General features: G+C 47.3%; 1 protein-coding gene across 4 annotated transcripts in view; it reads left to right on the top strand.

Moving 5' to 3' along the window:
* CACNA2D2 (calcium voltage-gated channel auxiliary subunit alpha2delta 2) overlaps positions 1 to 23,629 on the top strand; it is a 543,624-nt gene that overhangs the window by 342,980 nt on the left and 177,015 nt on the right. For all 4 annotated transcript variants that reach the window (XM_083488666.1, XM_083488665.1, XM_083488664.1 and 1 more), the window contains one exon: positions 5,865 to 5,909. In XM_083488666.1, coding sequence (XP_083344792.1) covers positions 5,865 to 5,909 — 45 coding nt within the window. The remainder of the gene's footprint in view (positions 1 to 5,864; positions 5,910 to 23,629) is intronic.

Raw genomic sequence — 23,629 nt, 5'->3', positions numbered from 1 at the left:
ATTGGAGGCTATGTATACTCACAGGAGAATGTGCATATTGCCCAGACAATGTACAAAATCCAGTCGAGATATATGCATTCCCCAAGTCCTGTTGAGGATTATGTGTATCGACCAGGAATTCTTTATTCTTGTTTTTATTTATTACATTTGTTAGTTGCTTTATCTTGCTCAGGACAACCCAAAGCAGCTGACAAAGAACAAAAATGTGCATAGTTCATGAAGCTTGGCGAATGTGCACAATGCCAAGCGCTGTGAGGTACAACCTATCTCTGGCTAGAAATCCTTCCTCAAGGCAGTGGAGATCATGGTCCACTTGATTTTCATTTCCTTTAACCATCCATTTTTAGTGCAGATGAACAGTCAAAGCAGAAAATTAATAAACTTTATAGTGTAATTTTAAAAAATAAAATAGCAATTAAAATATTATAACAAACAACTAACAAACCTTGATGATCTAAGCAGAAAGGCAAAAACCAGAGTCAAATCCCACCACATTTAGTGATGAAAAGCTTCTCTAAAAAGAAATGTCTTTATTGTTGTGAGCAGACTCTGGGGAATCACTCAGCCAAACCACTCCGGCCATGTGGCAAAACACTGCATTAGGAGAGCAACAAGAGACAGCATCCAGCGACGATGGGAGTGGGACATGCTGCTTTCTTGCTAGCCCATCCAATGGGACTGACAAGCTGCAGCTGCAGTCAGTGCAACAGAAAGGGGCTGTAGAAAAGAAAACCAAGGCAGTCATCAAAGGGTTCTCAGTTGAATGCCACTGGGAGAAGTGGAGAACAGAAAGATGGGGTAGGGCAGCGCATGCAGGAGCAGGTTGGAAGGGAGGAACTGAGGCATGAGAAGAAAGAGAGGAGGCAGGAGTGCTATCAGGAAAGTCACCCACTACCTTGAAGAGAAGCTGGCAGAGTAACTGCGTTGTGCTTGTGTGAGAGAGTGCTTTATGTGTGGTATCTGCGCATATCGGTGTGTGTGGGAGTGTGGTATTTGTGTGTGCATGCGGCAGCTTTGGTCACAACCGCTGATGGCATGTGAGTGTCCCAGGGTCAGCCGGCAGGCCAATAAACACCTATAAGCATCAAGCATATTTGCATGCTTCCACCAACCTTTTTATTTCCCTGAGGTGTGACCAGCTATGTGCATTTCAGTTGACTGAACAATTTTTGCATATGTTTGAATTTTATTCTGCTTTATGTAAAACATGTTTTTCCCCACTTAGATTTTTTTTTATTAAGCAATATGCATACTTGTTTAATAAACAAACAAATAAACAGGTTAGCCACCCCTCCTTTAAAGTATGCTGGAGAAATGAAGCCATCTCTCTCTCTCTTTGTAACAGCAATTCACAATGCCATCATATTTTTTAATTTGCCTTTGACCAGCTTCACTTTGCCAAACTGGCAGCACTATTTTAAAGATCTCTTAGGCTGTTTGTAGATTTGTTTCACCCTCCTCTGGTGTCATTCTTCTAGTTACCATGTCATTTAAAGCAACACCCCTTTGAGAGTTTAACACTTCAGTCAGCTGTGAGAAAGTGTGTGGCTTAGCAGCTTAGTTTAAAGATTGAGTTGTGAACTGTGACATCTCTGATTCATGAACTGAACCAGTCGTCTTGGAGCTGTTCTCTCATAGCCCCTTAGTAGTGACACAGAGCTCAGCCCACCAGGCACTCCGACTGTTCAGTTTTGATTCATTCAATGGGATTTGTTTAGGGCTCCCTGAGCAAACCTCATTAAATTAATGGGAGCTGCTGAGCATTAGGACTTGGTGGGTTGCATCCAGAAAGGGGTCTTTTACACATTCATTATCGATGCACAGTTATTTAGATCCTTCTGCTGCTATGACTGATAATAATACGGACACATGGGGCCATTCCTTGCAGCACTCCATCTGTTAACAGATACATCCTCTTGGAACAGAACAGCATCCAAGTAAACAAAAAGATGTACCCAGCTCCTTCTGCCTGCTTCCAGCTGTCTTCACATCTGCATTGATGTGTCCCTCACTATCAACTGATTTGTAGAGCTCTTGATACTGATATCGTGGATATAAGTGCATGGGTAAAGGGCAGAAACTAAATTGAGAAGCGCCTTCAAGTAGAGGAAGCATCTGTGCTGCACTTCTGAGAAAAGTTGGTTTCCCACAGCAGGGATAATAACTGTCGTTCCACGAAAATGTTCATGGTCTTTGCAGAGGTGCACATCTAAATGCACATTCAAACATGAATGGTCTTAATAGTGTGCTGCTTTTTTATGGAATATCCACTTGCATGTACACCTGAGCAGGGTGTCCATCAAAAGCAAAGCATTGCCAATGTTAGTGGTGTCACTCAGGTGTGTACTGAATACATATCAGAGTGCATTTACTGTCTGCACTGCATTGCCTTCATTGAATGCACATCCAAGTGTGCAGTTCCACTTAAATCAATGCAGTGTGGATAAGCGATTTCTGTGCTTGGATGCCCACTTCAGTGGGCATTCCATTTATTATGGCTCTTGTTCTAAACAATACAACCTCCAGAGCCAATCTCATCCCATGGTCTTTTCAGCTATGATCATCTCCCTCACCTAGGCTCAAGGGGGCTTCTGCCCTCACCCTTCAAACTAAGAAAAGGCAATTCCCTTTGCAGCTTAAAATATTATTTTTGGGTGGCGGGAGGAATCTGGGTAACCCACTTCTGCTCCTCTTTTAGTTCGCAGGCAGAAGAGAAGCAAGTGGCACACTGCTTGCTTCCCCTCAGCCTAACCTATATTCATAGTAGCGTGACAACAACAGATACAGTAAGTGTGCCTCTTAGTCTGCACAGAGTCAGGCAGTTTAAAATACATTTTTCCTTCATACCTTGGGGGTCCTCCAAGAATTCAAGAAACCCCTCCTGGTCTGCTCTGACTCCATAGCAAGTTCCATATGCAGGATATCCACAGTAGTGAGAGTAATTTGAGAATACTGTTTAAGAATAGCATTCCAGAATTTCAGGTCCCTAGAAAGACGTTCTTCTGCTGAATGGCAGAACTGGTGGTGTTGAGCTTGCTTCAGGAGGAGAACGTACTGCCATGATTTCTGCATCCCCACTCCCATTTTTTGCATGCAGAATGGAGAGTCCAACTGCCCTTTAATTATCCCTTTTGATGGAATGTGAACTTCTATTTTGACAGTATTACTGCTCTCTGAATTGCCTGTCCCTTTATGAATTTTATCAGCTGCTGCATGTCCTAGCACAGGAGGAAGAGGGATTGGAAGAGACCTTTCTATGTAAATAGTTTCTAAATACTGCAAATTAATGACATGCAGTTCTTCACTGGAATGATGAAATCACTCTCTAATTTTTCATTGCCTGTTTTGTGGTTCTGAGTAGAAGAGGTTATTAGCATCTCAGATCTCCACCATTAGCACACATTCCCCTCCAGCAAATGATAATGTATTTCTTGTTCCCATAGATTCAGAGACTTCAGAGTCGGGAGAGAGAGTATTATAAACCTCCAATGTGACCTTCCATAGAATAGCACAGATTTGGAAATGTTAACACTTGGATTCCTGTACCCATTCTTAGATTACTTGTAACTGAGCTAGTGTGACCTTCTAGTGAGGTATGCCATAGTTTGTTTCATGATGAAACATTGGATGAATGCAGATGCCTATTTATCAAGGGTGGAGGTAAAAGGGAAAGGAAAAGGACCCCTGGAAAGTTAAGTCCAGTCAAAGGCTACTATGGGGTTGCGGCACTCATCTCGCTTTCAGGCCGAGGGAGCTGGCATTCGTCCACAGACAGCTTTCCAGGTCATGTGGCCAGCATGACTAAACCACTTCTGGTGCAACAGAACACCGTAACGGAAACCAGAAGGTAAATGCTGTTTACCTTCCTACCACAGCAGTACCTATTTATCTACTTGCACTGGCGTGCTTTTGAACTGCTAGGTAGGCAGGAGCTGGGACAGAGCAACAGGCGCTCACCCCATTGTGCAGATTCGAACTGCCAACCTTCTGATCAGCAAGCCCAAGAGGCTCAGTGGTTTCCTACATGTTTCAGCCCCATAGCTTTGAAGTCTACCTGCTGCTTCTTTGCAAAGCAAGTTAAAGGCAGACAACATGTCCATGATTCAATCTCTAGGTAGGGCTGAAAAAGGCTCCTGTTTGAAACCTTAGAGAGCCAACCCTGTCTGGCTTATGAGTGATAAGGAAAATGTTGCTGGCTTTTTCAACTGATCAGAAGTCTAGGGAAACTGAGTTTCTCGGTCTAGGGAAACTGAGAAGTGGATTCTGCTGATCAGTTGGCAGGATGATGCAGACAACTTCCTTACCAAATGATTGTACACTGTACTAAGTTTCCAGTTAGTAAGTGGTTTCTGTATTCTGGTACAGGAAACAGGCTCTGCAGTCTACCCAATGTAAAAATATGGAGTGCTTGAGGAATTCTATCTTCATGGATCCCTAATCAAAATGTCATCCAATTAGATTAATGTGTTGATTGGAACATCACTATCAGTAGGATTTTGTGGTTCTCCAAATATTGTGATACAGTTCTCTGTCATTGAAACATATCAAGGCATGCATTTCAATACTGTTTTGAGGAAGAATATACATTTACATCTTAATTATGAAGCGTATTTTTAAAATAATTTTGACGATCAATGTGGAGACAACAAAATTGAATTATGTGCAAACAAGTGTGAGAGTGGAATAGGAATAGATCCATTTCACCAGTGGCATAGTGGGGGGGGGGTTACAGGAGTGGTTGCCCCAGGCACAAAACGGTTAGGGGGTGCACATTTTCAACGCCCAGTGCTGCCTCAAAACAGCTGGTCTCTGTTGAAAACTGCTTCCCCATGCAAACCAGGAAGTGACCTCTCTAGACAGCAGAACAACTCTTCTTTCCTTATCTCTGTGACTGCAATCTCCTCGGTGATGTGGATGCTGCTAGGCAGTTGAATGTGTGTGCCCTCACTCCCACCCACCCCTCTGCATGGCCCCAGGTGCTGGCAACCCTTGCTATGCCACTGCATTTCACCCCAGTAAAAATGCCCTAGTCTAAAGGAGAAAAGGAAAAAGAGTTATTGATATCATTGACATCAATGCGGTTCAAACTCAGAAAAGAATTTATTTTTAAAGTAAATGTTTTTTAAATACCTGTAGAGTCGGACACGACTAAACAACAACAACAATTTTTAAAATAAGGAGTTACTTCTGCCATGAGGGGAAAATCAGGTCATGCCATCCCTTAGTTCCCAGGAATCCTTTCTGTATGCCAGCCTTAGCATTTGTCTGAGTGTTGGGGTTGATAATAATAATAATAATAATAATAATAATAATAATACCCAAACATTCTCTGCAAGATTCAGGTAGGTAGATGTGTTGGTCTGTCGCAGTTGAAATATATAAAAATAAATAAAAATTGTCCAATAGCACCTTAGAGACCAACTAAGTTTGTTCTTGGTATAAGCTTTTGTGTGCATGCACACTTCTTCAGATACCTTCAGATATTCTTCAGATATTCTCTGCAAGCTCTTTTGAGCCAAGGTAAGCAGGACACCCAGACAGAAGAAAGAGAGAATGTGGCCAACTTGCAGTGGCTCCTGTGGCGGCTGCTCTCCCATCATGGTTCTTTAACCCTTCAGTGGAATCCAAGCACAGAGTTAGCCCAGTGTGCCTCCCAATACCAACATCATAAGTGCCCCAAAACATTTTGCAATGAACTTTGCCTTTAACATGATAGAACTCACCAGGAACCCCAGCCCCCAGACAAGTCACAGTCTTGTTAAAATGAAATGCTGGCAAGCCTACTGATGACATTGAAAAACCTCTTTCCTGTGGCCTGGGACTGTGTACTGTACTAATCACACCTTTTCCCTTTTATTCTGTAGGAGGAGGATATTGAATACTATGACTCCAAGGCTGAGACAGAATATGTAAGTGTCTTCCACTTGTCCTTCACTTATATTTTATGCACTGAGTTTCACATGTTATTTCCTTCAAGTTAGAATTCCACTGTCTACTTTGCCACCTTTGTTTAGAGCTCAGAGTAATTTGACTGGCTCCAAAGCACAGGATCTACACTTATGGCAGTGAACAAAATGGGGTTTTGTTATAGAATTGCAAGTTCTAATATTTCCTCATTGGGTGGTAATAGAAAGAAGCAATAATGGTTAAATTAAGGAGAATTCAGAACTCCTTTTACTTATGACAAATATTTTCCAGCAAGGAGGCACTTAGAGAATAGAAAGTGGGATAAAGTTGTTTTTATTGATCTTGGGAACTGAATTGGGGGAGGGAATCACAGCAGGCATACATTTTTGTGTTTGCTTCATTTCATAAAAGATTTGGCAGTGTTCTTTGACTATTTTAAACTCCTTTTTTCTCTTTAAATTGTGTTCATCTTAGACACATTCCCATGAAGCCTTGTGAAAAATACAATAACACATGTAAGGGAACATGTTTCAGTCAAATATAGGCATGGGATACCACAGTAAAATCTGCAGGGACACTGTATGATGGGCAATGTAATTCTGCTCTGGGTATTGAAGCAAAATGAAGATTTCAGATCATTCCACCTCTTTTCATAGAATCATAAAACTGCATAGTTTGACCCCCAAGGGGTCATCTGGCCCAACTCCCTGCAATGCAGGAATCTCAACTAAAGCATCTATGGCAGGTGGTCATCCAACCTCTGCTTAAAAACCTCCAAGGAAGGGGAGTCCACCACCTCTCAAGGGAGTCTGTTCCACTGCTGAACAGCTCTTACTGTCAGAAAGTTATTCCTGATGTTTCGTTGGAATCTCCTTTCTTGTGACTTGAAGCCGTTGTTTTGAGTCCTACCCTCCAGAGCAGGAGGAAACCATGTGACAGCCCTTTAGATATATGAAGATGGCTATCACATCTCCTCTCATTCTCCTCTTATCCAGGCTAAACATATCCAGATCCCTCAACCATTCAGCATAAGGATTGGTTTCCAGATTCTTAATCATCTTGTTTGCCTTCCTCTGCACACATTCCAGCTTGTCAATATCCTTGTTAAATTGTGGTGCCCAGAACTGGACACAGTATTCCAGGTGTGGTCTGACCAAAGCAGAATAAAGCAGTACTATTACTTCCCTTGACCTGGACACTATACTTCTGTTGATGCAGCCTAGAATAACATTAGCTTTTTTTGCTGCTGCATTACACTGTTAACTCATGTTAAGCTTATAGTATACTAAGACCTCTAGGTCATTTTCACATGTACTACTGGCAAGCCACATGTCCCCCATCTTATATCTGTGCAGCTTATATTTGTGTGTAACATGTCATTTTATTGCAAACATATAATGACAATGGGACCTTGCAGCAAACATTGAAATCACACTGCAGCTCTTAAATTAAGAAACAATACTTTCATCCAAATAGATGAGACTTCTGATGAAAATGTGTGCTTTTCCTTTCAAATCCCTATTTCAGAGTGAATTGTGGAACTTGAGAAAACCCACCCCTTAGCCAACTGAATACTGGGTTGTTGTTTTTTCTCTTTGAATGCTGCTTGAAACTCTAGACTGTAGAGTCTACGAGATTACATTTGATCTCATGAAATGATGACTACATTGCCAGTCAAGCATAACGAAGCATATGACTGATGCATATTCCCTCTCTTGACTGATTATTCTGAAAGGAATATCTTTCTTTCCAGAAGAGATCTCTCTGTTTGTCAGACCCTTTCATATAGCATGGGGCAGGTCATATGTTGGCTCAGAAAAGCAAGGCCAAAGAGATCTACTGCAATCACATTTGAAAGCATACCTGTCCACCATTGTGATCTTCTGTAAGTTTAACTGGGAGTGAGTTCCCTGAAGTCAGTGGTGCTTCCGTCTAAGTAGATATACATAGGAAGATTTCCTTTACCTGAATGATACTTCCAGAAATCTGACAGGCAGTAGGTCTGCCCCTTGGACCTAGAGAAGGAGTGACAGTGGTTGGCTCCACTCTGTGCTTATTTTGTGACAGCCCATCAGACAAAGCCTGAAGGAGCCAGGTGCACTTTTGCTAGAGAAAGTCACTATGCTTCCTGGGAAAGTTTCTAAAATTAAAGCTGGCATCTGAAATTCAAATGAAGAGCAAACATCTAATTAGAGACAGAATCTAATTCTCTACCCTCCTCCTGGCACAGCCATCCTGTAATTCTGGCAATCAGCATGTTAAGTACAAACCAAAGAGCTTCAGTTCCCCAAGGAAATAGGCCTTTGCTAGTGACTGTGTGCAATGTGAATAGAGCTCTGTTCAAAACAACTCCCAGGCATTGGCCACTGGGCTTAACTCATCCCAGAAATGGCTGCATTTTATAGAGCTTTCTGGAGCGCTTTGGAGTCTTCCTGGGTGGCCTAAATGCTGAAGCAAGGTGTGCCCTTGGGCCCTCTCCTGTGGCCAAGAAAAGGAAGAACAGATATTAAGCTGTCTCAGCTTGCTGAGAGGACACAAAGTCTTTGGTGCCTACTTTTGACAAAGCTGTTCTCCTTAAACTTCATAGCATTAGAAATCAAAGACTGAGGGGTCCTGTGTAGCCTTTAAAAAGTAGTAACACAGGACCACCACTGTACTAGATAAGTCAGTACCTGTTGGAATGGAGTAGATACCAGCTCTTGGTAGTAAGTGCCTGAGTAGCCATTTTTAATACCCTTTTCAAACCTAATTCTATGAACAATGGCCAGCTAAAACCCAAATGGGCAGCAAACAGAATATGAGAGAGAACAATCTGTGTTCTACATCAAAGTAACCCAAAATCTGAGGCTATGGTTTTTGGCACTTGAGATGTATATTTTTAGGGCCCACCTTATTTCTGTAATTTTCAGTTGTTTAAAACTGTATTTAATATTTCATTGTAATTGTTGTAACCTGCCCTGGAACCTTAGGGTGAAGGGCAGGTAATTAATTTATAATAATAAGCCAAAATATGGAGAAAGACCACAGGCCTACCAAGAGCATTTCCCAATCACATTCAGATATGTGTATAATCATTCATACTTCCGAGGACAAGGTGGTAAATCTTTAACTCTGGCATGCCTGTTCCTTTGCTCTTGGGAATTTATGGTGCTGTAAAGAGCAGAAATGTAAGATTTCCTACAGACACAGTGTACAGGTGATTAGTTTAATAACAGAGGGCTTTTTAAGGTCAACCAGGAGCACGGACATCATTTAGCTCAACTTAGCTCAACTTCCTTAGGCTGTCCCTATTTTCACTGGAGAAATGTTGGAGGGTATGGAGTTATCTGACCCACCCACCCCAAGCCATATGAAGGCAGCCCTGTATAGGGTAGTTTTTCATTGGAGAAATGTTGGAGGGTATGATGCGCCAACACACTTCATAACTCCTCAGCAGTTAACTAACCTCGCTGATAGTAATAACAGTGATTGGCTCACTGCTATCTGCTTTTGCGGCTGCCACAACATCCATCCTCACAGCAAGCAGAAGGCCTCACATCCACGTTAGATAGTGCTGAGAATGCTAGATCAGTACAATGCTGGTAGGGTTATATTGCATGAGGAAGCAGCAACATGAACATTATTTTTATTCAGGAAGCTTTGTGTTGAAGGTATAGAATACAAGCTTAGACTGCGTTGGAAGAAATCTTTGGGCACATAACAAGATGATAATAATAATAATAATAATTTATTATTTATACCCCGCCCATCTGGCTGGGTTTCCCCAGTCACTCTGGGCAGCTTCCAACTGAATATTAAAAACAGTACAGCATCAAACATTAAAAACTTCCCTAAAGAGGGCTGCCTTCAGATGACTTTTAAAAGTAAAATAGTTGTTTATTGCTTTGACATCTGCTGGGAGGGGGTTCCACAGGGCAGGCGCCACTACCGAGAAGGCCCTCTGCCTGGTTCCCTGTAACCTTACTTCTCGCAATGAGGGAACCGCCAGAAGGCCCTCGGTGCTGGATCTCAGTGTCCGGGCTGAACGATGGGGGTGGAGATGCTCCTTCAGGTATACAGGACCGAGGCTATTTAGGGCTTTAAAGGTCAGCACCAACACTTTGAATTGTGCTCAGAAACGTACTGGGAGCCAATGCAGATCTCTCAGAACCGGTGTTATGTGGTCCCGGCGGCCACTCCCAGTCACCAGTCTAGCTGCCGCATTCTGGATTAATTGCAGTTTCTGGGTCACCTTCAAAGGTAGCCCCATGTAGAGCGCGTTGCAGTAGTCCAAGCAGGAGATAACTAGAGCATGCAACACTCTGGCAAGACAGTCCGCGGGCAGGTAGGGTCTTAGCCTGCGTACCAGGTGGAGCTGGTAGTCAGCTGCCCCGGACACAGAATTAACCTGTGCCTCCATGGACAGCTGTGAGTCCAAAATGACTCCCAGGCTGTGCACCTGTTCCTTCAGGGGCACAGTTACCCCATTCAGGACCAGGGAATCCCCCACACCAACCCGCCCCCTATCCCCCAAAAACAGTACTTCTGTCTTGTCAGGATTCAACCTCAATCTGTTAGCCGCCATCCATCCTCCAACAGCCTCCAGGCACTCACACAGGACCTTCACCGCCTTCACTGGTTCTGATTTAAAGGAGAGGTAGAGCTGGGTGTCATCTGCATACTGATGAACACCCAGCCCAAACCCCCTGATGATCTCTCCCAGCGGCTTCATATAGATATTAAAAAGCATGGGGGAGAGGACGGAACCCTGAGGCACCCCACAACTGAGAGCCCAGGGGTCTGAACACTCATCCCCCCCCACCACTTTCTGGACACGGCCCAGGAGAAAGGAGCAGAACCACTGTATAACAGTGCCCCCAGCTCCCAGCCCCTCTAGACGGTCCAGAAGGATGCCATGGTTGATGGTGTCAAAGGCCGCTGAGAGATCCAGCAGAACTAGGAAACAGCTCTCACCTTTGTCCCTAGCCCGCCGGAGATCATCAACCAGCGCGACCAAGGCAGTTTCAGTCCCATGGTGAGGCCTGAATCCTGACTGGAAGGGATCCAAATGGTCCGCATCCTCCAGGCGTGCTTGGAGTTGTTTGGCAACCACCCACTCAATCACCTTGCCCAAGAATGGTAAATTTGAGACATCACATAGATTAGAAGCCCCCAACTAGGGCTGGGTAATATTTCATTGTAATTGTTGTAACCTGCCCTGGGACCTTATATATCGTCCAAATCCAGTTTGAAGTCCATATCGTTATATCAGTTTCATAAATTTTAACCCAACAATATATTGCAAATCATGTGTGTGTTATGTAAAAATCACAATGTGGGAAAAACTGTGAAGCCAGCCAATGCTTCTCTTGATTCCTAAAGCCCCTATTAACTCAGCTCTCCCCTGCCTCCTGTGGGGGGCAGCAAATAACATGAGCAGGCGCAGGCAAAAATCACAGCGTAGAAAAAACTGTGAAGCCAGCCAATGCCTCTACATAGCTCCATCCTTATTGCAAACATTGAGATATATCAATATATTGCAACGTTTAGCTGGTGATGTATTGTCATGTTGAAAACCAGGAATCACCCAGCCCTAGCCCCAGCCTCATGAACCTAACTACTCTACACCAGCAGACAATGCAGAATTAAGACAGGAGGCTTAAGAAAATGAGACTGACTTGGTACTTTCATCAGGGAACCATCACTGGCAGACCTATGGTGTCTATCAACTTCCACGGTCAGGTTTGGTTTTTTTCCTGCATAGCTGTCATGAATACTAGAGCATGAAATCTCTCAATGTTTAAAAATTAATCAACCTTCAGACAACCTGTGAACTCTGAAACTGTAAGAAGGTGGAAAGGGGATAGGAAATCAGTTTCCAGGACTATTACTATCTCAGAGCAGTATATTTTATGCTTGTTGATGGTGGTGTCTGATATTATTACAGATTCAGATAAGTTTTTGTTGGTTTTTGTAAAATGATGGTCCTTCGCCTATTGAAAACACATGTAGCGTTCTCTGCCTAAGCCTATTGCTTCACACTCAGCAATATTCCAGCTAATTTTCTTCCAACAAATAAAGAAAAGATGATGGTGAAAGTGATGATGGTGATGATGAAATTAAAAAGATACCAAATTGTCTGCAGTAGAACTAAATAGAAAGAAACCACAGATTCTCCATTTTTGTTAACATTCATTTTAAAATTTAAATTGAGCATGATCTCCCTCAAATGAAGTTAGTTCAGACAGACAAAGCCTATTCAGTAAAACTGTGACTTTATTCAAGAAGCTTATGCCAGATATAAATGCAGAAAGAAATAGAAATGAGGTTCCTATTCACTGCACCTTTAGTTCATCCCAATGTAATTCTGATTGTGGACCTCTAAAAAATAATAATTTAATTTTAAAAGGTAATGGGGATGCCAGATTGTGTGTAAATGGGAGCTCGAGATATACAATATTTGTAAAAAGAAAGAAAAGGGAGAGGAGAGTTAAAAATTCCTCTTTACTCATTCTTCCAGCAGGAGAGGGTTTCAATGTTTATTCACAAAGAAGTGTTTAAATTAACTAACATTCACTATAGGATGCCACTAGCAAAACGGGAGAAAATTACAGTTATTTTTCCAAGTCTTATTATTATGTTTATGGTTGGAAGACAATGTTTAAATCATAGAGGAGGCCAAAATTCTCCAGCCAGATCCCCAGCTCTATTAAGTTGCCACCATTCTGCTGCTGTCACTAGAACTTTGTGGATTTCTACCGCACAATATGCAATAGCTTTCATTTTCTGTACCTGACTCTGGTGACTGATAAATTGTTAATTTCCTAGTATTTTTTTTTAAATTGAAAAAATAACAGGTGGGCTTCTTTTTCTGGGCTGATCCAGGATGCATGTGTGTTTGTGTGCTAAAACAATGTGCTCTATGGTATAAATGAGGGGAACCTTTGTATCTGGAATTCCAAAGGGTCTGATCCTTTAGATCACAGAATAGCCCAGTTCCATACCTTAGCGAAATATGAGTACGTTTGTATTTGATTCATTTTTCTGTCATTTTTGTGGCCTCACTGTGCTGGTACAAATGGCCAACTGATGTGAGAAATTGCAGGCAAAAGCCTGAAAGCTTGACCCTTCATGCACAAGCTGCTGAAGTTGAAAGTAATGGCTAGAGGCCTCTTTAATTCCACTGCATCCAAAGACATTTCTCTATCTATTTTCCTTGCTGTTTGAGACTATGGAGAAAAATTCCCTCCTAAGGAAGAGGGACCTTGCTGAAGTCAGATTGATCTCTGCAATCAAATAGGATCCGTATAATCTGGATTTCTTTCTCCTTCTTAACTGGCTGGCTGTTCTTTGCTATCATCATCAGCATCATGGCAGGGGGGGCAGAATCTTACATGTCATGTAATACTTTTTTGATAGGCTTTTGTCTTTTAGACAAATCAGATGCTGAAGCTGAAATCAGAAATGGAGGACTGGTGCAGAAGAGAAAAGGGGGCTTCTAAATCCTTCTCCCTTGCATTGCTTTTTCTGCTGAAAATCATCCCCATAGGGAGAAAAGCCACCCACCCCGCGCGCAAGAATAACAGCAGCTTGGGGTAGGGTGGGAAAACAACACTGGGGAAAGTGTTTTAAGAGCCCCTCTTCTTCCACAGCAGTATTCAGACTGCAGCCTTAGCCTCATCTTGAAAAGAATCATGGAAGTACATGTCATGTGGTTTCCTAAAGGCTGCTGCAATCCTAAGCATATTTAAAGGTGAAGGTAAAGGGATCTCTGACGCAAACGACTCTGGGGTTGCAGCACTCATCTCGCTTTACAGGCCGAGGGAGCTGGCGTTTGTCCGCTCTGCAGACAGTTTTTTCTGGGTCATGTGGCCAGCATGACTAAGCCGCTTCTGGCACAATGGAACACCAACACCAGAGCAGCACACGGAAACACCGTTTACCTTCCCGCCAGAGCAGTACCTATTAATCTACTTGCACTTTTTGGTGTGCTTTTGAACTGCTAGGTTGGCAGGAGCAGGGACCGAGCAACAAGAGTTCACTCCATCACGGGGATTCGAACCACCAACCTTTTGATTGGCAAGCCCAAGGCTCAGTGGTATACACCACAGTGCCATCCGTGTATTTGCCTGGAAGTCAATACCACTAAACATGTTTAGGATTGGGCAGTCCAGGTATGGTGCAAACAGTGGCGAAGCTGCATCCTCCGCTACCAGAGGCGGAGAGCAGGTAGGGGCATGGTATGCCACCCGCAGGGGCGTTGGGCGCATTTTGGGGGCGTGATGTGCCGCCTGTGGGGGTGTGGTGCCCGGCGCGTGGGGGTGTGCAGCGCATGTCCAGGGGGGCGCAGCGATGGCACCCTACCAGAGTAGTGGTGCTAGGGGAGGTCCACTCCCTCCGCACTCCCGTTCCTCTCCCAGTGGGTACAAATAGAATTACTTTCCACATATTACCATTGCAAAGGGCATGGGACAAGAGAAATTGCTGGAAAGTTGAGCAAATGGACGTTACTATATAGCTTCCCACCCCCACCCCACCCCCATTTTTGTTTCTTATAAAGGAAGTTGAAATTCAAGTCACAAGGAAAGTGATTGATGCATTGGAGGCGGCCACATCAATGGGTGTGTTAAGCAATGCAAATGGATGGGTTTCCATAGAATCAGCAGGGGTTTGTGAGCCGCACTGCTGAGGACTCCAGAGAAGGGGAGGCACTGGAGCTGTCAATGCTTGCCTGAAAATGGAGTTCATAAATGTGATCAATTTCATGGCAGCCAGACGGTCTCCTTAGAATCATGAATTGATGCTGTCGGTGTAATTATTATAAATATCAGATATTTATACCAGGCCAGCAGGAAATATATAAAAAAGCACTTTACCAATAAATCATAATATTTCCGCCACTCTGCTTAATGGCATATCAAACACAGATAGAACAACATGCCAGGCAGGATATAAATAATGCTTCATACGTTTGGGAACCCTGTGAGTCACAGCTAGTCTTCTCTCACACTCAGGGGACATAAACAATCCCAGATCTGTTAATGGAGATCAAGGCACTATTTTGGAAAGAAAAATGAAGATCAGTGCAGGGCCAGCTTTGCCATGAAGTGACTTGAAGCAGCCTGCTTCAGTAAGCAAATTCCCACGACTGTCCCTTTCTTGCTTCCAAATTCCATCCTAGTATATGGGTTCTTGTTGTTGTTTAAAGTGAAGCCAAATTGAGATGAGGGCTGGGCGGTTGTGGTTATTTCAGACAACACCAGCATGCCTCTACTCTTTTTTGGTGAATTTCTGATGCAGTAAAAATGGCCACAATAGGACAAGAAGCTTATTCTCTCAAGCACCATTTCCCCCTAAGAGTTATTACCTGAGTTATATTCTTGGGGGGAGGGGGGAGGCTACCACTTTGCAGAGAACTGGCTATGCTGAGAAACAGGACCTAGTTTTGATTTCAACGGCATCAGTTTTGTACTTCAAAAACAACTGCACACAGAGTGGCCCCTTTTCCATCACCAAAAAAGAGGACAAAAGAGGATACAGGTTTGTGTATGTTAATGCATAGGTATAAATGCAAACCTAGAAATAACTGCAATGATTTAAATAGACGTGCATTGCATCTCAACACAGTGTGGAAGACTGTGATCAAGTGATCTGCATGCTTTCTCAAATCTACTATCCAGGTGCTCACTCTTGGTGGGAACCTTAAAAGCCTGTGCACTCCCTTCTTATTTATCTTTAAACCATACTTACGACCAGATAGCTCAAGGCTGGAGACCCTATGGCCCTCCAGATGTTGTTGGAAACCTAGCAAATAGTAAGGGATAATGTGAGTTTTAGCGCAACATCTGGAGGACCACATGGACACATTAGAGGACTGCTGATGAAGATATTGGCTGGTGGTGCAGCTCATAAGAGAAAAGGTGATCCTTCAAATGTCCTGGTCCCTGACCCTGAAGGGCTTTACGGTTAATACCAGCACTTTGAATCCTACCTGATTAAAAGTCACTGCACTTTTAATAAGGGAGCCAAATGTTTCTGATAGGCACCATCATCCATGCTGCTTCCCCCTTTTTGCTGCAGCCTCCAGGTTGGTATGGTACACGATGCTCCAGGAGGGTGGTATGTTCAGATATGATGGAACAGAATGATTGGCATGGAGCTGTAGGTAGATTTGCATTAATAGGAGATGGGCCATTCTCAGAAACTGTTAATAACTGACAACTTGGGGAGAGCATGCTGAAGTGTTCATCTGCATCTCACTGCATTCCAGGCATGGGAGAGGATTGAGAGAAATGGCTGCATGCTCAGTGGTGGATTTGACAGGACTCTAAACAAAAGCAGCCATCACTTGCCAAGCGCTCTCTCCCAGTCTCTGCAAATCCATGAATAATTAGCTAATTATAGGAGAGTTGTCCAGAGAAGGCAAGTGTGTTGATAGTAACGCTGTGCTGAAAGTTCCAATTGGATTTTTTATTCTTACTATTATTCTTACTATTTTGCACATGGGTGGGTGGTTGTGGAGGACACAAAAGAATGTGGGGAAATCCATAATCTTATGTAGGTAACAAATTCTGAGGGTGAGGGATATGCATTTGTAATACCCAGCAGCAGATTTATTTATTTTTCTTCCTCAACTGTGTTTGCCAATGCGGGAATGTGGTGGCAGCACCCCTGGTGCTGTCCAGGGTCAAATACACAGAGGCAGTGGAAATCAAGTGCCCTTGTAGTTTTGAAGCAAAAAAGGACAACAGAAATCTGCTTCCACAAAATTAAGGCTGTTGGGATCTGGCATGGCAGGAGTTAATTCTAAAATAGCATACCATTATTGTATGGAATTTGCAATAGATGTGATAAAGTGTTATTACCCTTTGGCAGCCTGATACCGCTAGCAATGCTGATTTTGTTGTGAGATTGATTGTGGGTGAGGCTTTTTTTCCTTTATTGTTGTTTTTTTTAATCAAGCCACTGCTTGGAATCACAAAATGGTATTAGAATGTCAGTGTTCCTTTGTAAAATTATTTCCTGCCCTTTTCGGTAGAAGGGAATGCTTGACTGACTGACTCCATCACCTGAAACAGGGAGGCCAAAGCAAAACAAACCCCACTTGTTGCTTTTCTTCTTAAATTCTTCTTACTGTAAACCAACCTGATTAAAATAAAAATCTGACAATGTATAGGCTGAAGATGGTTTTCGTAGTTGTCAGGGCTGCCGCCCAGTCCCAGCTCACATAGGACCAAGTCAGCCAGCGTTCAGTTTCAAAGAGTCTTTATTGGATTACAGGTTCCATTTCCAAACTGCAACGTGCAGCCCTACTTCTTCTAGGTCAGAACGACGAAGACCCGTCTGAGTCTCCGCCTCTAGCGCACCAGCTTAATACCCTAGCCTTGCTCCACCTCCTGCGCCTTTCCTTCCGTCTCTGGGTCCTCCTGCCCCCCTGGGTCTCTCCTTTCCTACTCTCTTCTGACGCGGACCCCCCTGACCCTTCCGCCTCCTTGCGGCGGGCTTTGGGACCCGGTTCACTCTCTGGGCTGCTGGCTGCGCCAGCTTCCGTTACATTTGAACTTGGCGCGCGCGCCCAACTCTCCACTTTCCTCTTGATCGTTTCCTCGCTCCCCGAGGTGGGCGTGACTACTCCTGACTCATGCCCTCCCTCCTTCTGAAAGTCTCCGGAGCCCGATATCTGGTCCCCTTTCTCCCCGCTGCTCCCGGCTGGGAACGTGGGTCCCGATCTCCAACTGCTGCTTTCTGATCCCTCTCTGGACCCTTCTTCCTGGGGTGTCCCCCTGCTCTCCCCCCTTGCTCTGGCTGCTGGCGCTCCCTTCTGGGAATCCTCGGACTCGCTAGACAGGCTCGGTGATCTCGGGTCGTCATCCCCACTCATCCTTCCTTCGTATTCCTCCCCCTCGCTCTCTGTCTCCTCCCTTCTCTGCGTCTCTGCTCCTGAACCCCTGACATCCATCCCCCCCTCGAAGCCCCCCCTTCCCCCCTCCCCGCTTTCAAGGGTGGTTGGTGGGTGCTCCGTCATCACGGGAGTGAATGTCGGATACAGTTCGCTCCCCGTTGCTGGCCGCCAACTGAAGACCTCCGAGTCTTCCTCCCCGCGTTCGTCAACGGTGGTCTCCTCCGCCTCCATCTCGGTGCCGCCGTGCTCGAAACCAAGGTCCTCCCCGCAAACGTCCATGTCCGTCTCTGCGTCTGTCGCTGGACCTGGTGTCTCCTGCCACTTCCGGCGCCACTGCTCCTCTGGCCGATCGTCCCACCAATACGAGTTGTCGGACGCCGAACCCTCCGGTGACCCCTCTGGGGAACGTGTGCGCGGTGCGGGTTCCCCTTCCGAGTCGAAGCCATGGAACGTGCTGGAGGAAAGCGTGGGCGTGAACAACCAGTCGTCGAAGAAGCCCGCTGGCATAGGTCTGTGTGGGAAAAGGGCATGAAACTCATCCTTGAGCAGGGGTTCCTCCAAGGCGTAGTCCGGCACCCAGCTATTAGTACTGGCCCGGGTGCCCTCCCTTGCTAGTAGATATTCTACTCCGTCTTCCCCCCATCTGGAGTCCAAAATCTCCGTGACTTCGTTGATGGGGTCCTGCTGTGGCAATCTTCCCACCTCCGTCCGCTCCGGAGACTGACTCGGTGCCGTTCCTGGTTCCTGGAACCTGTGCGGTGCCCTGTAGGGAGTGAGCACCGACCTGTGGAACACCGGATGCATCCTGGAACCCTCTGGTAGCACCAGCCGGAAAGCCACCGGGTTGATCTGCGCTTCGACTCGGTATGGACCGAGTTGCTTGTGCCCTAGCTTCCTCTTGGCTAACGATCGGGTCGGCACCGCGTGGGCTGCCAACCAGACCCAGTCTCCCACTCGGATCTCCTCGCCAACTCGCCTGTGCTTGTCAGCTTGGACCTTGTATGCGTGCTTCGCCAGCTCCAGCTGCCGTCTGAGTTGATCGTGGACCTCTTGCAACTCAGATGCGAAAGCGTCCGCCGTCTGTGGTTCCCCTTCCCCCACTCTGTCCAGTCCCGGGAAGGTTCTGGGATTCCTCCCATTGTTGGCGAAGAACGGCGTCACCCCTGTGGATACGTGTTTCGTGTTGTTGTAGGCGAATTCGGCGAGCGGCAGGTAATCCACCCACGTCGCCGGCTGTTGATTGGCATAGCATCTCAGGTACTGCTGCATGATGGCATTGACCCTCTCCGCTTGCCCGTTGGTCTGCGGGTGCCTTGCCGATGTCAGGTTGATCTTGACGTTCAGGAAGCCCATCAGCTTTTGCCAGAAATTCGAGATGAACTGGCGTCCGCGGTCGGACAGTATAGACCGTGGCAGCCCGTGCACTTTGAACACGTGATCTATGAACAATTTGGCTGTTTGTTCTGCCGTGGCCACCTTCGCACACGGTATGAAATGTGCCATCTTGGTGAACAAGTCCACCACCACTAGTACAGCTGTCTTGCCTCTCGAGCTGGGTAGATCCGTGACAAAGTCCAGGGCCACTCTCTCCCATGGTTCAAACGGCGTTTGCAGCGGTTCCAGCAGTCCCGCCGGTGGTTTGTGCACCGGCTTGGCCCTCTGGCAGGTGTCGCACCTCGCGACGTAGTCCGCGACTTCCCCCCTCAGTCTGGGCCACCAAAAGTCTCTTGCGACCAATTCCACCGTTTTTTCTGTGCCAAAGTGCCCGGCCGTGGGTGCGTCGTGCAGCTGCTGCAGTACCCGGGCGCGAAGTTCGTCTCCCGGCACGTAGACGGCCCCTTTACGTAAGAGCAAGCCGTCTCGTATCTGGAACTCGTCGCCCTTCGCCGTGCCCTTGTGCACCTCTGCCATCTTCGCCTGCGCGAATGAGTCGTCCGTCAACGCCCTTCGCACCGCATCCAGGTCTACTGTGGCTGAAGCGCACGCCCACGCTGTTGGCGCGAAGATGTGCATGGCCGCCGCTGGCGTCGCCTCTTCGAGGTACTGCGGTTTTCGGGACAGGGCATCCGCCATGATGTTGGTGTCGCCCGGGACGTACTCAATTCGGAAATTGAAGTCAGCAAAGAACTCCGCCCAACGGATCTGCCTCTGGTTCAGGAACCGAGCCGTGCGCCAGTGCTCCAGATTCTTGTGGTCCGTGCAGACCTGCACCGTGTGCTTGGCGCCGATCAGGAAGTGCCTCCACGCCTTGAAAGCTGCATGAATGGCAAGCAGCTCCCTATCCCAGATGGTGTAGTTCTGCTCCGACTTGCTGAGCTTTCTGGAGTAGAACGCCCCCGGCCTCCAGACCCCCTGCGGGTCCTTCTGCAGCAGTACCGCTCCCACTGCTCTATCGGACGCGTCTGTCTCCACCCTCAGCGGTCTGCTGGGGTCGATATGCAGCAGTTGCTCTTCCGACGCGAAGAGACGCTTGAGTGTCTGAAAGGACCGCTCCGCCTGCTCCGTCCAGATGAATTTCTTTTTCTTGGAGCTTAGCGTGTCCGTAATAGCTGCCGTCTGCATCGCGAACCCCTTGATGAACTTGCGATAGAAATTGGCGAATCCGACAAACCTCTGGACCTCTTTCCGGTTGCGCGGGCTCTTCCAATCCAACACCGCACGAACCTTGGCGCTGTCCATGGCTAGCCCCTTGTCCGACAGCTTGTAACCCAAGAAATCCACCTCCGTCGTGTCGAACTGGCACTTCTCCAGTTTGGCGTACAGTCTATGCTGCTGCAGCCTCTTCAGCACCTCCCGAACGTCCTGGTCGTGTGCTTGCTGCGAGTCAGAGAATATCAGGATGTCATCCAGAAAGCAGACGCACTTCTTGTAGAGGAGTCCCGCCAACACGTGATGCATAAAAGCTTGAAAAACGTGGGAGCCATTTTGCAATCCAAAAGGCATAACTCTATATTCGTAGGTGCCCAGAGGCGTGAACATGGCTGTCTTCCACTCATCGCCCTCCCTCATGCGGATGAGATTGTACGCTCCTCGCAGGTCCAACTTGGTGAACACGCGTCCCTTGCGCACCGTCGCCAGCAGGACGTCAATCCTGGGCATAGGGAAATCGGAGGGCTTGGTCATTCTGTTTAAGAGGCGGTAATCCACGACCAATCTTTTTTGGGGCGTGTCCTTTTTCTTCACGAAGAAAACAGGGCTGCCCCCTACTGCGCTGGACTCCCGGATGAAACCGCGCTGCAAATTGTGATCGATGAACTGTTTGAGTTCCTGTAGTTCGTCCTCAGACATGGAATATAGCTTCCCCTTCGGCAGCGTCGCCCCTGGCAGGAGGTCAATCTTGCAGTCATATTGCCTGTGCGGTGGTAGCTTGTCTGCCTCTTTCTCGCAGAAGACCTCCAGAAAGTCCGTGTATTTGTGGGGAACTGCTTGCAACGTTCCCAACTGCAGTTGTGAGTCCTCCTCCTCCCCCTCCTGCCTGGGCAGGATGCAGTGTTCTGCGCAGTAAGAGGAGCCGAAGATCAGCTGTCTCTGGTACCAAGCCAGCGTTGGACTGTGCCTGTCCAGCCAACTCATGCCCAACACAATGGGCGTGTCCGACAGTCGGGTGACATTAAAACTGATGACTTCCCTGTGGTTACCAAGTTGCATCACCATTGGTGGCGTCTGCTTCACCACCTGCCCCCCTAGCAACTCTCTGCCATCCACTGTGACGACTTGCAGGGGCAGAGTGGCAGGCAGCAGCTTTATAGCGTGCTGCTCCACAAAATCCTGTGCTATAAAGTCTGCGTTGCTTCCAGAATCCACAGAAAGCGGCACTTCGATGGTGACTCCATTGGGTAGCTGGAGAGACGCTGTGAGTTGCACTACTGGTTTGGGTGGGAGGGGGTCCGTGGGTTGCAATATCGCTGGGGACTGCTTCACTGATGCGTCTGGCTGGGCCCCAGTGCCTCTGTCTCCAGCCAGACATCGTCGTTTCCCTGCTGGGCTTCGCTGCATTGTGTGGCCACTTTCACCGTTGCGGAGGCTGCAGTGTGCTTGGAGCTCCTCTGGGGACACTCTTTCGCCAAGTGTTGAGGGCTCTCGCATATGTAACACTTCCTGGTCCCTCTAGGAGGTTTAGTCTTGACTGCTGTCGGTGCAGAGGCTCTGCTAGCTGACTGAGCCCTGGCGCCTCCCACTTCCATAGGTTCCACTCCCCCTCCTGGCGGAGGTGTGGATTGCGCACGCGCTGCTTCCCTTGGAACGAAAGAGAAACTTCTCGCTGCTTCGCGCCCTCCACGTCCTTCATCTCTGCACCATGGACGTTCTTCCAGCCTCACCCCCACAGTCAGCGCCCTTTGGACCACCTCCTGCGTGCTTCGGGGCCTCTCCCCCCTCGCAATTTCATCCTTCACAGCAGAGCTGAGACCCTCCCAGAACAGGTCCCTGACTGGGGGCGAGTCCCGGTCCCATTCCAATGCACTGACCAGCGCAAAAAAGCGGGCGTGGTACTGCCGGACGCTCGCCCTCCCTTGTTTCAGTCCATGAATCTCCCGTCGGGCAAGATCCACATCAATGGTAGACAAAAAACATGCATCCATCGCTTTGATAAAGGCATCTGCACTCTGAAGCGCCGGATCTTTATCCCTCCACAAATTGCGCAGCCACGCCTTCGCATCCCCATGCAAATGGGACAGTATAAACCCCACTTTCTCTTGCTCATCTCTAAAGTCTTTTGCCAGCAGTTGCAGTGCGCACATCACATCTGCTCGAAAGTTGGGGTACTGTTGTAAATTCCCATCGAAGTGAGCCACCAGCCCTCCTGCTCTCCGTGCCAACCCAACCCCCTCCGGTCTGGGTCCTGGCTGCCCATGCTTAACCCATGCTTCAAACCTGGCGTGGAGATCTCGGTAGGCGGCTGCCACATCCTCCTCCCTTTTCTTGGATGCCAGTACCTCCGCATTCAATTGGGTAACTGCCTGTTGCAGCGCTGAAACTTTCTCTGCTTCCGTCATCTTTGCCAACCGTCGTGAGCTTGCTCCCACACACCGATCCCCTCCTCCAGCTGCTTCTGCCTCCGCTGCGAGGTATCAGGTGTCAGAAGCTTGAGAGACGGGTCTTACTGTCAGGGCTGCCGCCCAGTCCCAGCTCACATAGGACCAAGTCAGCCAGCGTTCAGTTTCAAAGAGTCTTTATTGGATTACAGGTTCCATTTCCAAACTGCAACGTGCAGCCCTACTTCTTCTAGGTCAGAACGACGAAGACCCGTCTGAGTCTCCGCCTCTAGCGCACCAGCTTAATACCCTAGCCTTGCTCCACCTCCTGCGCCTTTCCTTCCGTCTCTGGGTCCTCCTGCCCCCCTGGGTCTCTCCTTTCCTACTCTCTTCTGACGCGGACCCCCCTGACCCTTCCGCCTCCTTGCGGCGGGCTTTGGGACCCGGTTCACTCTCTGGGCTGCTGGCTGCGCCAGCTTCCGTTACATTTGAACTTGGCGCGCGCGCCCAACTCTCCACTTTCCTCTTGATCGTTTCCTCGCTCCCCGAGGTGGGCGTGACTACTCCTGACTCATGCCCTCCCTCCTTCTGAAAGTCTCCGGAGCCCGATATCTGGTCCCCTTTCTCCCCGCTGCTCCCGGCTGGGAACGTGGGTCCCGATCTCCAACTGCTGCTTTCTGATCCCTCTCTGGACCCTTCTTCCTGGGGTGTCCCCCTGCTCTCCCCCCTTGCTCTGGCTGCTGGCGCTCCCTTCTGGGAATCCTCGGACTCGCTAGACAGGCTCGGTGATCTCGGGTCGTCATCCCCACTCATCCTTCCTTCGTATTCCTCCCCCTCGCTCTCTGTCTCCTCCCTTCTCTGCGTCTCT

Source organism: Podarcis liolepis, assembly GCF_965112155.1.
Source record: "Podarcis liolepis genome assembly, chromosome: 2".
NCBI classification, from domain to species: Eukaryota; Metazoa; Chordata; class Lepidosauria; order Squamata; family Lacertidae; genus Podarcis; species Podarcis liolepis.
This window is presented reverse-complemented; position numbering and strand designations above follow the sequence as displayed.